Source organism: Vicugna pacos, chromosome 1, assembly GCF_048564905.1.
Source record: "Vicugna pacos chromosome 1, VicPac4, whole genome shotgun sequence".
NCBI lineage: Eukaryota > Metazoa > Chordata > Mammalia > Artiodactyla > Camelidae > Vicugna > Vicugna pacos.
In genome coordinates, this window is record NC_132987.1 from 5,520,005 (window position 1) to 5,535,055 (window position 15,051).

The 15,051-nt window shown below is 36.2% G+C and overlaps 1 protein-coding gene across 2 annotated transcripts in view; it reads right to left on the reverse strand.

The window, feature by feature from the left end:
* The window catches only part of TBC1D5 (TBC1 domain family member 5), a 497,763-nt gene that overhangs the window by 296,431 nt on the left and 186,281 nt on the right, over nucleotides 1–15,051 (reverse strand). For both annotated transcript variants that reach the window (XM_072946459.1, XM_072946400.1), the window contains exon 4: nucleotides 11,966–12,097. In XM_072946459.1, coding sequence (XP_072802560.1) covers nucleotides 11,966–12,062 — 97 coding nt within the window. In that variant the 5' untranslated portion in view covers nucleotides 12,063–12,097. The remainder of the gene's footprint in view (nucleotides 1–11,965; nucleotides 12,098–15,051) is intronic.

Here is a 15,051-nt window from a genome sequence, read left to right on the forward strand (position 1 = left end):
AAGAATACATAATAAAAAATAGTTATGGCCATCATTCTTGAGAAGAAACTTAAGAGTACAACAGAGGTAACGACGCAGACTGCTGAATAACTGTCTGTCTTCAGGATACACCCTACACTCGGCAGCCAGGTTCATAAACCCCCGTAGTCTGGCCCCACTTACTGGGCCAGTCCTGTGTTGTCCCCCTGTCAGCCAAGGTGCTCCAGCCAGCATGACATGCCTACAGGTCCTTGAATAGGACGAGTCTATTCCTCTCCTAGGGACTTCCTAAAAAGGAACACTTCTCTTTTCCTAGACAGGTGCTTCCTTCCTCTGCCTGTCTGTCTGCAACTATCTGTCCATTGCTCTCTCTGTCACCATCTTGGCATGCCTGGGTCCCCTTCTGTCATTCACATCTGACATATCACCTTCTCAGGGAGACCCTCCCTGACAATCTAAAGTACACACCCCATCACTCATCATCATATTACCCTATTTTAAATTCTTTGCCTAGCATTTAATCATTCTCTTATATTTTTTCTCACTTCTCTACTTTTTCATGTTTTTCTCTCTCATGCTAAAATGTGAACTCCACTGAAAGAAAGCACCTGTCTCTACTTGTTTAATATCAGTCTATCCCCAGATACTAGATGATCAGTGAATATTTTTGAATGGATAGATGAACATCAGGTCCGTGGCCTGCAGCCCTTACTAGGTGTGATAAAACACATGAACCTGTACAATCTCTGCTTAGTTACTGAGTGGGGCTGAAAATTCTTATCCATCATGTCAACACGTCTGATTGAAAATCTGTACGTTCAATAAAACATCTATTTACAAGTCTAATTAAAGATTGAAATTGATAGCAGCATTCTAAGCTTGGTCAAAATAGTCATATTCTATTAAAATTGTCACTAAACAGATATGCTAGGAAGCCAACTCATTAAACCTCTCTACATTCGGAGTAACAAGAAAGGAGGGAAGGGAAAGTAGGAGAATAATTATTACTAAAGTTCACAGTCCCATAATGTAACGTATTTGGCTCATATACTGCCTTATACATGAATGGATTAAGTTAAAGTAAATTCTCACTATGTATCTGTTGAAAAATCAAGGCTAGGAGGTGGTTTTTCTGACTAAAACTAAATATATTTTTAAGTTCAGGAAAGACAAACACTGCGATTTACAGGAATACAATTACCAAACAGCAGAATACCAGATCACTTCCAAAGACTCAAATAAATGATATTTCTAATACTAGAAATGTTCCAAAGAAAACGATCATTTAAAATAAATAATGAGATATTAACAGTTTTTATTATTTATTAGCTTCTTAATTTCTTCTATTTAAAACATTCAGATTTTCCTAAAATGTAAAAATAAAACAGCTTGAAGCTAACCCTCAATGTTCCTTCCCTTGAGTTTTCCACTCCTCACATGAGATTCCTTCTCAGGAAATTCAAGGAGCAATACAAACTCCAGGGTAAAGTGTTTTTGTAAAGATTTTGTATTTCAAAACATCTATCTGGTTAATAAACAAGCCCTCCTTACAGCAAAAATATAATGACTGCAATTTAATTTAACTTCTTTTCAATTCTCAGACTGTAAGAATAAAAACTGACCAAGCTCAGATCAACATTGTATCAGCAAGACAAATTGGAGCCCAAACCTGGTAAAGACATTTTTTAAGAACAAAACAATGTCAGAGAACAACTGAAAAACTTACACTTACAAACATGAAGAAGGGAAATAATAATAAAAATACTACAACAAAAGAGATGCCTCTTTTTACCACAAATTACATATGTAATTTCTAACTGTTAAAATATATTAGACATCAGCATCTATCAATGTAGTACAGTTGAAAACTCTGCAATAAAATGGACTATTCTATCCTCATTATTTAAAAAGATCACTGGAATATATAATAATTTTTAAAAAAATTCTCTAAAGTAAAACTCACACAGTGAATTTTAAGTCTACAAAAATTTTATAAATATCCAAGTACAATGGTATCGAAATGTTTTTTTAAAAAAGGTTTTTATATACAATGATTATTTTACCAAAATCTACCAGCTATATTAAAAAATACTGCTTGTTCTTTTATTATGCAGTCAAGTAAGGGGATATTTTGAAGACTTGAACTTGGGAAAAACGGGTCTTTGGGAACTTCCAACAGAGGAAGAGTGGAAGAAATACAGAGGGGCTGAAGAGGTCCTGGACTGTTTTCCTAGTGTAAGGTTTACACTTTTTATTTTGCAGTTCCCTGTCTTCCCTGGATATTCAGTTCTTCCCTCTGACTGGATAAGATCAAAGTAAGAAAGCCTGTAATCTTTAAAACCAGCAGTTTGGGTAGATAGCTCTTACAATTGGTTAATGCTACGAAAGGAGTTAGGAGAAGCACGAATGAGATGAAGAATTATACTTGTGAGGGACTAATTATTTACTTTACTACAAAGCCATGGGGGAGGAATCTGGCTTAATATGTAAATAAATAAAAAGTAGCAGTAACATTTGAGAAGCCAGGTGAACTCTGACAAACTTCTGAAACCATGGGAGCTGAAAAGTGGGTATCTCATTAATAATGACATCCGAACTCTGGCTCTACTGCTTTTGCTGGACCCACTAATGAACTAGCAAAAATTAACTAGTGTAATTCTTTGATAAGAAATCCACTGTAGGTCACATCACCTAAGTGGATTTTTTTGGTTTATGTTTTTCTAAAGTTTTAATATTTTCACTCTAAATCACCTGTATCTGTTCTAATCATGCTTAGACCCAAAGAAACAAAACAGACATCACACCGCCTTTCATTCTAGTGATCCAAGAACGTTATAAAGGCTGACTAGGCATGGTGGGGAACTGCCTTAAGGTACGGATGTTCCTTTGCAGATAACTTCGCCTATGGGGTGGTGGTGACAGCTTCTGTAGGGCTACTGTTTCTGTCTGCGACCAGAGCAGGCAGTGAGGTCTCATCTGCTCCTGAGACACTGGAAATGAATAAATCCAGGTGTAAGCACAAGGTAACTCGAACGACTCTTCATACAACCCCAAGACTAAGGGATAAAGGAGCCTCTCTTTTAAGCAAATAAAGGGGATTGCCGTCACACCGACAGAAAATCTGAACTGAAGCTGAACTACTAGACTCAATGAATAAGGAATTGACAACTCAATAAAAAAAGATCAGAATTCAGATCAGAAGGTTATTTTTTTTAATTCCAGTGGTCGACATTTTACCAGTGAGCTTCATGCTAACCATTAAAATGTCTAACTTGCTAAATCTCAATTCACTGTGAGCGTAAATACATAAAATCCACATCTAATCTTCTAAATCTAATATTAAAGAGTAAGCTGAAACTTCCCTACCATTTAATATTTATAACTGACATTGAATCACTACCTTTTCATGTTAATTTTGGATCAGATTTTGAGTTCAATTCTGTGCATTCACATCAGTTAGTGAGTGGTATCTTGAAAATGGCTTAACTACAAATTATAGATGACTAAAACTCTTTCCTTCACCAAATCATAGATTTCCTCCTTTCATACTCTTTAACCTATGCGATCCTGGAGCACTGACCACTTTGGACCTCCTGGAAGCTCTCACATCTGCAGCTCCTATAATTTTGGCCCTCCCTGTCTTTCCCCTACTCTGACTAGTTCTCCAATATTTCTAAAATACTGCTCTCTCTATCCAATTTCTAATCATGGAGAATTCCATCAAATCAGTCCTCAGTTCTTTCTTTTCTCTTCCTTTAAATTCTTATCTCATACTTTGAACAGATATCTCTGGAGGATGACTTTGGGATCTCTAACTTTCAGACTGAAGTCTCTTATCTCCAGCTTTCTTTCGAACAGCTTAATTTAGAGGAACTGGGTTCCTCCTCAATGTTCACAGCTCTCTGATTTCACTTCTACCTAATGTCACACTACTTAAGAAAATCTTTTTTTTTAAATTTTATTTATTTTTATTTTTTAAAACTTTTTTGGCAGGGTGAGGCAATTAGGTTTATTCATTTTTATTTATGAACAGAGGTACTGGGGACTGAACCCAGGACCTCATGCTTGCTAGGCATGTACTCTACCTCTGAGCTATACCCTCCCTCCAACAAAATCTGTTTTTAAGGAGACATTTTAAAAACCACCCACTTTTTAAAAATCATTTTTACTGTCATTTAAGAACTTCCAAGTCACTCTCCCATTTATTTAATAACCTTTATCTCCAACAAAGTTACTGTTTTCCATAATGACTGCACAGACTTACTTACAAATCATCCATCTAAACTGCTGTTTTCCTTGCTATCTAGAGAGGATTTTTCATTAACATGATGTTTTTTGCAAAACTACACAGACAGTAAGATCAGCTGCTGCCAGGGGTTAAGGGGCACGGGGTAGGGAAGGTGGAATAGGCAGAGCACAGAGAACTTTGTGAAAGCACTCTGTACGATACGATACGGATGGACACACGTCGTTATGTATTTGTCTAAACTCACAGAGAGTCCAACACCAAGAGTGAGCCCTAATGGAGACTACGGAGCCTGGTGATCACCACGTGTGTGTGAAGCCTCATCCCACTCTGCTGGGAGACCCTGAGAACTGGGAGGTGTCGCGTGTGTGAGAACAGAAGGCGTATGAGGAATCTGCACTTTCCTCTTACTTTTACTGTGAATCTAAAAACTGCTTTAAAAAAAAAAAAAGACTTTAAACCAAAACCTATCCAAATCAATGTAAATCATTACACAGAACTAATGAAGGTACTGAGCTGGTTTACCGGCTACCAATAAACAATATTCCACTGAATTAGTGTATTTAACACTTTTTGTATACTGTTCCCATATCCCCTTACCCGTTATCCCATATCCCACTCCCATTACCACACCACTCTATACTTCATCTGCCCTGACTCTGTCCCTTCCAAAACTTTCTACTCTGCCTCTTAGAACCCCCTTCTATGATAGGAAACTTCCTTATATTTGCAAGCCATCAATGAATTCTTCTACTATCGACTTCCTTGCCTGCTACCTGCTGTACGCCCCTGACAAAACCACACCTGCTTTTCATTGTGTCTAAATCCCAGGGGATGAATTTTGCTGGACATAATCCCACAAATTCACAAACTTGTATCACCTATAATTTATGACGTCTATTCTCACCTTTACCCCCATGGTTATGTAATCTTTATCAACTCAATCTAACCTTTGTCACTCTCCACATATTTTCAAATCCTCCATCTTTTCACTCACCTGCAGCAAATTACTTCATCCTAACATATCAAGAAAGAGATGAAATTATCAGTTATATTTCATTGAACTCTCTGCTATCAAACTAATGAACTTACTGCACCTAAACATCCTTTCTCCTTCTCTCCCAGTATTGCAATTAAAATAAGACCCTCTCTTGTTCTTTCTCCAAATCCAGCCGTCTTGGCTCTAGATTGCTTCTACTCCAAACTACCAAGACCTCAGGACTTGTCTTCCACTGATTTAAACTTTTTCAAGTACTACTACAACTCTCCTTTCAATTCTTCATGCCACTTTAGTAGAGAGCACAGGATTCGTTTATTTGAAACGCACGGTACTCAAGACTATGGATTCTTGATATTACATAAAGCACTGTGCTTGTCAGTCACAGTGACTCCTCAGTGCACACTTCTATTTTCTTAAATTTTTGGCTGACCTCTGGCAGTTTAGCCCACTGTCTCCTTGACATCTTGGCTGCTTTGACTTCACACTTTCTGGGTTTTCCTTCTACTTCTCTAGTCACTCTAAATCTCCTTTGCAAGCTCCTCTTCTGCTGCAAGGTCTCTAAATTGAATTTCCCAAAGACTGGTCCTAGGTCCTCTTCTCACACTAGGTGCTGTTACTGGGTGATCACAACCATTCACAGTGTTTTTCCTGCCACATTTAAGCAGACAAATCTTTATCTCCAGCCTAATGCAATATACTAAGTTTCAGACTCATACATCAAAACCTTCAGGATGTCTTCATCTGAATGTCTTAAGGCACTTCTAACTCACATCTGAACCTGAACTTAACAATCTTCTCTGCCACCCCCATCCCACCTGCACCCCATCAGGTTCCTCCTCTAGAGTTCCCAGTCTCAATACAGGCATTTTCACACACCTGAAAAACTAGATGGCACTTCAAACTTCTCCCTGCTATCATCTCCCCATACCCAAATATCCCTGCCAAAAAATCCAACCTTCCAAATATCAACTACTATCAATCCACCTACTAACGTTTCCACGTCTCTTCCTTTGCACTGTGACTTTCCCAGGACAGGACACTGACTTCTCAACTAGAATACTGCAATGGCTTCCTAACTCATCACTCACCCTCCAGTCTTGCTCTATCACTAGAGTTTATTTACCTTACGGTAGCCAGGATAATCTTTCTTAAATACAATTCTGGTCGTAAGGTTCCTTCAATGGACTACTCAACTGTGCTTAGTATAAAGTGGCTTCATGATCTTGGTTTTCATTGTGGCCATTCCTCCTTTAAACTCTAGCCTCTGACCACAATGAAATTCTGTATGTTCAGCAAAGGGCAAGCTCATAGCACACACGATCAGCCCTCTGTAGTCAAAGGTTTTGCATCCATGGAGCCACCCAATCACAGATCTAATTCAATTCCCATTTTATATAAGGGACTTAGCGCATCCACAGATATTGGTACCCGTGGGGATCCTGGAACCAATCCCAAGTGGATACTGAAGGATGACTGTACTCTGTTCACTCAGTCACCTGGCTAACAGCTGTTTGTCCCTCTGGTTGTGGCTTAGATAGATACCACATCTTCCTTAACCCACCACTACCACCCATTTAAGTTAGATTCCCTCCCAATGTACTGCCTGAGCACACTACTAATTTCTTCAGGGAAGCACTTACTCTTTATCTTAACTAGCCATTTATTTTTCTCTGCCTGGTCCCCCAAATCCTGGCTATTAACCATAACAACAAGTCAGTCAGGGCTATGTTTATTTATTTATTTGTTTGTTTTCTTGATAGAGGTACTGGGGATTGAACCCAGGACCTCGTGCAAACTGAGCATGCACTCTACCACTGAGCTACACCCCCTCCCCCCTGCTCAGGACTATGTTTATCTTTTTCAACGTTTTATTTCCAGCACTCAGAACAATATCTGGTACATAGAAGGCGTTCAAATATTTTTTCAAAGACAAGAAACTTGAAAAGAGTTATACACTTAAGAAAAGCCTATACCACTTTAGGTTGCTGATTCCATAATGTTTTGTATGCAAAATAAACAATACTTGCTATAAATCACATTAATAAGTTTTAGCAACCAGAAATTAAGAATACTTCCTTCATTAAATTTTTACTATGTATCTAAAACATTGTATCGATTGTAAACATCCTTGAGTCTCTGCTCCGATACTATGATCACCAATTTCTGGGGCAAGTAACATCTATTTCCTTAGCTTTCCCTTGCTAAGTGATCTGTGTTCTCAGTTAATGACGGCATCATAACGTGACTCTTTCACAGAAAACTATCTCCACTTGGTCCTTATGGAAATTCTAATACGGTCGTAAGGAAAGAAAACATGGAAGAAATGAATTTTAAAGTCCTAAAAGAAGAAAAATTCCAGTACTAGAATAGTCAGTGTCAATAAAATAGATTTCATACATAACAACTTAGGACAGGAAGGAGAATGGTAGATGGAGGAAATTTAGCAATTGCTGATTAACGTAAGGAGAGGAGCTCAAACTGGTAAAACAGTTCATTCGTCCACTGATTACTTATTAATGGAGTCCATGTGCCAGGCGCTAGGCATACAAACGGTTCCCACCCTCACAAAGCTTACATTATAGACAAGAAGACAAACAATAAGCAATGAAACTGATGTAGGATTACATTTAAGGGTTAGTACCGTGAAGGAATGAAGAACGTCAGAACAACGGCAGGTGAGAATGCCCAGAGTTTACAGCTGACTTCACACATTTGAGCAAGGAAGGCAGCTATGAACATTACAACCAAGAATGCCATGGAAAACCCCAAAGAGCTGTAAACCAGGAAAAAAAGATTTTTTCCCCTCTCCCTAAGAAGATTTCAGTTAATTAGACCCAAGAGCAGGGTTTAAAAGTAATTATGATGACTCAGACAGCACCCTATACCTTGGCCAGGTATCTTTAGCAGAGCAAACTCATCTTTTACTCACATCTAAACTCACTTCTACAAGCAGCATTTTGCAGGAAAGAGGGAGGCGCTTTTGTCTTGTCGCTTTAGCAAAGCTATATTTTAACTAACCTCCGACTCGAGCACACCTTTCAGATCTTTTGATCACACAATACTTTGCCTAACCCGTTGGTTCTTTCCTTACATCAAAGAAATAGAAATGAAGAATAAGTAATTAATAGATGACTAGATCGCTTCCCTACCTTTCCTCTCAGTAATCTCCTGAACAGACTGCGTGAACAAGACAGTGTCTTAAGGAAAGATCACAAGGGTCGACAAGCCTGCACACAGTGGGAGAAGGTGACGCATCTGATTCTTCACCTCAATGATCAGCTAAGATTACTTCTTTTTTCTGTTTAGAAATTTTCATGGCCAAGTAGACTCTTTAAAGTTGGTTCTGGGACACGAGTCTGCCTTCTCCCCAGACTGCCAGCCTTTGCAACCTTTCTGTTCCTACCAGTACTTGTCTCTCAAGTGTTGACTTCTCGAGCCACAATTAGCCAAGCCTGAGTTTGTAACACCTCTGCTATACAGAAAACAGTACTAAACGTCGTAATAGGACAACATCATTTTATTGTTTCAGTAAACTAGTTTACTTAATTTAATTATTACCAATTTATTCATCAGTAAAGCCAGGCACTCCCTTCTAGTCGTAAAACTCTATGATATGATGAAAGGATGGAAGGAAGGAAGGAAGGAAAGAAGGAAGGAAGACAGAGAGATTGATTGAGGATAAAAATTACCAGAGGCAAAAAATAGAGTAGGTAGGATATTCTGAATGTCTTGGATTTTTTTTAAAGTAGGTTACTAAATATTTTATACATGAAGCTAGAAAGAAAGCTTTGAAACAGATATTATACAAAAAGGCATTACATTAAGTAATTATCTGAGTACTATAAAAGCTTTAAGTAAGAAGGCATATAAAATTGAAGCTAAAAACTCTGGCAAAATGTAACAAAATGCTATTCTCAAAAGATACCTAACAGAGGAAAACATTCTTTCTTTCATCATGAGCAACATTCCAATCTCTCATGAGCTTGGGGAAACAACTAGTCATTCTGAGGCTATTACTTTATTAATAGGATACGTTTCCCTAAATCTTGTTTTCAGTTTAAAATAAAATGATTACTTTTTCATTTAATTAAATCATTAAAAGTTCCGTGCTATGAGTGAATAATAATGAATAGTTGAACAAACAGTTTTACTTTTTTTAATGGCTTCAGTTGAATTACAGGTAATGTGTCAAATATTAATTAACAGCTTTTGATCAAAGATCTTGGAATTTAAGGCAGTAACTTTTGTATGTGACCAAATTCAGTAGAGTACAGAGGAAATGTTATTCTTTCTAAGCTGTTTTCTATTTGAAAAATAAAGCTGTTAAATGTTTAATTCACATGGAAAATGTGCCCTAAGATTTTACAATATATATATCTAAACAGTTCTTTTTTTCTGCCCTCACCTACTTTCCTCAACCAGCCATGAAAGTAAACCAATCATATGCAGTTTTCTCTCTAATATTCCTCTTATGTGGCTATTTTTGCTAATTCTTTACAGAATACTCAGAATCATTTAAATCAGTAACGTACTGTTTTTCTATAAATGTTAAAATACAGATTTGAGAAATTAAAGACCTATTTGTTTACTTATAAAATATATCAGGGATTTTTTTTTTAAATCAAACAAAAAACCATGGCTTCCACGCTGGGAAACCACTGATTAAGTCCAGTGTTTGACATCTTACAAAATGAGTCATCCAGTTGCCACAAATTCCCGTGTGGGAAAAAATGGGTAAAAGGCTTTAAATATGTGCATAACCCCATCAAAGACATATATTGAAATAAACAAACATACTAGAAAGGTGATGATTTTTTCAAGTAAATATGACAACCCCATTAAAATGCAACACACGATTTTCTGCAAAAAGAAAATCTCAGATGAAATAGATGCTTTATATAAAATATTTACATATACAATGCATAAAACCCACTACGGTTAGTAACCTTTATGGCTTTGAAGAACTAGATATTTACATATCCTTCTTTCTGCATGTGCGTGTGCGTATGTGTGTTTTGTATATATTTTTAACAGTTGACAGCTGTTTTAGAGCATACAGAGATGCCAAGCTGAATGAGGGTCTTGATTACTTCAAGATTAGCTATCTAAAGTTTCTATTCATTTTAAGTGTTGTTAGTTGGAAGAGTCATTAGTCACTTCCTTGTCTCATAGAACATCAGCATACATTTACATTGTTAATGAACATTTGGGGTAAATGAATTAATGGCACTTTTAAACATCAATTCAGTCTTAATAACTTTGTATGTCACAGAAATGTTGGCTAGGATATAAACGAAAAGCCTTTTCAGTAAAGGTAACTACTCATTCCTGCAAACAATAAAAGATAAAATTAATTTAAAATGTTTTTTAACCGATTAAAAAAAAAAGAACCTCAATATTTAATGACTAGACCACAGAAAAATATGCACTTAAGGGGAAAAAAAAAAGACAAAAAACCAACCCTATGTTCTGAAATAAGCACAAAGACTAGAAAATTCTGGTGAAAATATTAACATAAAAATATATTCACTTTTACAGTATCTACTTACAGAAGTGCTTATAAATTAATTTGACCTACTTAATTATAAGTACTTCTTACAGATATTACATTTAAGAAAAAACATCACTAGGAAAGACAGTATTATTGTTACCACTGAATTTTTTTAAATGCTTAAAACTGAAATTGGACACTAATTTTTTCATATTATCAAAACCTTACACAGCAGTCCAAATAAAAGCAAATATAAAAATAAAAATCACAAAAATAAGCTGCATACTATTTTCATTAAAACCAACAATGGCATCTGTATGATGTGGAAGGTATTAAAAGATGCAGAAAAGACAAACACTCCATAAACTCAAGGGCTTGTGTGCTAAGGAAATAGCTACTTTAAGAAATCAATTTCTTTTTTAGTTCCTAGAACATGAGTTAATGGCAGACCTTTACATCAATAAAGGAAAAAAAAATTGTATTTGAAGTACATAAAACATGTGAATGACTTTGGCTAATTATTATTTAAAAAAAATAAATCTTATAATCCTGATACAAGTATTTATTTAATGAGTGAAAAATCAGTTACTTGAGTCAATGAGTCAACTTTATCAAATGTTTAGTGAATTAGTTAAAAACAAGGTAAGGCTTCAATAATTCTCACAAACTCACTGTTTCCTTCTAAGATACCATGCTATTACTAATACTGAGAAACAAATACAGAGTTCTGAATACATACACATTTAACACATTTTTATAGGGCAGACCCAGAATATAGTCTGTCTTTTAACAAATTCAATGCATAGATCTTTAAAAGTACAGTAACACTAATTTCAATTATTTAAAAAAAGGATATCAGACAAGTCTTTTGTCCTGTAATTATCTCAGTTTGCTGAAAGGAAAAAAAAATCCCTAACACCAAAAGCTTGGACTTCTTTAAAAGATGTTGTACAAAGGCCATTTTGCATTTCAACATCCTTATGCTGAAGTAATAAACTGTTCATGATTTTTTTAAAAGAATGACAGTGCATTAAACATTTGGCTATGGGTAGTGTGTTCCTATAATTAGAAGTCACCGTTTTGTGGTGTTCATCAGCGTCAGAGCGCTGGACGTCCACCCGGGGAGAAGTTCTCAAAGCTGCCCTGCTCAGCTTCACCTAGAGAAGGACACCCACGGCAGGCAGGGCTGGCTGGAGACCCTCTGCCAGGCTCCCCAGGGCTGCAGAAGGTATCTGTGTACAAAACTCACCTCCCGGCTTGCTGGAGTCACTGGACAAGGGGTCGATGCCCACTTCTTGTTCCTCTGGCTCCAGAGGATGTCTTGTTTCAGATAAGGAAGGATACATTGTGAGAACTGGACAATGTCACCAAAAGTGGCTACCTGGGAGATGAAAAACATGGAGAAAAATGATAAATTTTTTTCTTTCTACTATGACTGGGCATAAATGCAAAACCGAAATGATTAAATGAGCATTACAAACAGTAACACGTTTCCCACAGGCTCCAGGGACTGTCAGCACACAATGGCAGGCACAGGGAAAGAAATGAAAAAGTGGCACAAAATTTCCATTTCAACAATTTCCCCCCAAAGCTGAACTTCACTGGTAACCTTTACCTCAATGTTCAATTACATTTATTTTTCAATAAACTTCTGTACAAAATGTCGAATTCAAAGTTAAATTACTGTTGCATTTATAACATCCTTTATTTTACTGCACAAATAACACACAATTATAACAGGAACTTTCAAAATATAGAAAACATAGCAAACGAAAGTCATTCATAATTGTATTAGCAAAAAGCACCACTGTTAACATTTTAGTTTATTATGCATATTCTTCCTGTCTTTGTTCTGGGTATCTAAAATACAGAGAGTTTTAATGTGATCCACCATGCTAAATACACTGACTGTATGAGTCATCGTATTTTCCTTCCCATAAAAACGTCTATGTGATCACTTCTAATGGATTCGTAGCATTATATCGCTGTAATAACCGATGTAACCAATTCCTTATTAGTAAACAGGATGCTTTTGGTTACTTAACACTATAAACAGCCTCATAATGAGTACCTTTCAGTAATATGTGTTGTACTCATGACTGTTTCCTTAGGATAAATTCCTATAAGCATAATTGCTGGACCAAAATATGTATCATAAAAAATAATATTTTGTGGTAAGTTTTGGCAAATTATGCTCTAGAAAGATTTTCATATAATAGAACAATTCATTTCCTCTGGACCCTTCTCAACAGTGAGAATGAGTAATTCCTCTCTTTTTACTGAACCAATATGATAAAATTTTATGTTGCATTTGCCTGATAACTAGTGAGATTACTGAAGACTTCATATGTTTTCCCTGACATTTGTTACTGTCTTTTGTGTATAGAGTTTATTATTATGATTGTCTTCAGGATTTGTAAGCATGCTTTAAATATTAAGTATATTAAACCTTTGTCATAAGCATATATATATCTTTCTCTGAGTGTGTCTGTCTCTAAATTATATATAGTTTTTGTGGGCATAGTAACTTTTTCATTTTTATGTACCCAAATATATCTCTATCTCCTTTATGGATTCTGCCTCTCGTATTATGCTTACAAAGCCAAGATTATGTAAATAATTACCTATGTCTTCTTTTATTGTTTTGAAGGGTTTTCCTTCTCAATTTTCTGCAAAGAATTCCAATTTAAACACAAGATGTTTTAGAAATTAAATTGTTTTTGAACTTCCAAACTAAACTACTTCTAATTTTTATGTGTCTATAAGGTACAAGTGACATTCCCAAATCAGAATCCTCTAAAAAATATACTGGGTTCACTAATTTTCATCCAAAATAATGTAACTAATATAATCTTTCAAATTTCAAGAGCAGGGGGACATGACAGGCAGGGGAAATGTGGAATGTTAAGTTGGAAAAGCAAGTCCAACCAAAATGAGTATATAATTTTGCAGGATGTAGCCTCCACTAATGGAGGAAAGTTCCAGAGAAGCCCGTGAATACAAATTCTTGTCCCAACACAAAATGCTCCTTTATCCTGTTTACTTTCTCTCTAAAACTCTCCCTTCTTAAAATCACTCTTGAACATTTTCTGATTTTTATCAGACCCCTCCAACTCTCACCCACCCCAACTCGTGGTCAGATGTTAACAAATCCTTTCCCCCTCAGATCATGGCAAGAGAAGCGGAGGGCTAGGCAAAATCAGCACTTGGGAAAGCAGAACTTTCACTGCCAACAGACAGCAAGAATTTCAAAAGCCGTAAATCCTAAGTTCATAAATCGAAACAGTTGTCAGTTCTTGCTTCTTCTGTGTACAAATCAGTGTGCATATACGGAGCGCTAATTATACACAAGGAACTCTCGGGAATGTAATCTAGTAGAGGATAGCAAAATGTAGACGATCAATTATAAAACAGGTCTGATCAATTCTGCTGACCAAATGAATGAACAGATTGAAAAACAAAGTCCTTTACTACAGAGAAGTAAAGGTCACCAAACTCAAACACCTAAAGGGGTCAGGCGAGAAGCATTATTAGCTACAGTTAACTTCGTCTGAGCAATGAATACATGACAAAAACTACTCTAACCAGTGCAGGTACACTCATCACTTTATCCTCCCAACTACCCTGTGATGTACCTTCATTGTCATTTTCATTTTACCAAGAGAAAACTGAGGTGCAGAGAGATGAAGTAATGTGTTTACAACCACACAACCGGTAGGTGTTGAAGCCAGCACCCACCCTACCTGGCTCCGGAGCGCCCACTCTACCCCACTATCCATGTGGCTCTCATTAAGTCAAACAGACAAGGTGTACACTAAGGAGGTTTAAGGGGAGGAGGTCTGTGAACAACTGCAACATCCTCTTCTCTGCTTCAACATTTTCAAGAAAAGCTAGAAATCCAGAATTTTACGTGAAATCTCTTTACTTCTGAGAGTTGGCAAATAATTTATTAAAAAAAAAAGTGGGTGGAACTGATTAAACACATGTCCAAATTGTACTTGGCCATGGACAACTATTTTAATGTAAAATTCATCTTCTCCATACATTTTGTCATACTCTTTAAAAATACAAAGGTAAACATTTGAAAATGAATATTACAAGCCAACTGCTGAATTTCCTTAAAATTTCTTTAATATTCTATACTATGTTTTCATTAATTTCTCATTTTTATAGTATATACTTCCCACTGTTACTTAATATACCTACAATATATAAATAAGGGGATTTTATACATTTTAAACTTTTGAGGAATAGACAAGCAACAAGCAAACTGATATCAAAGCATATTTCAGAAAGCAACATTAAAAAAAACCCTCTCTATAGCTAAAATGAAAT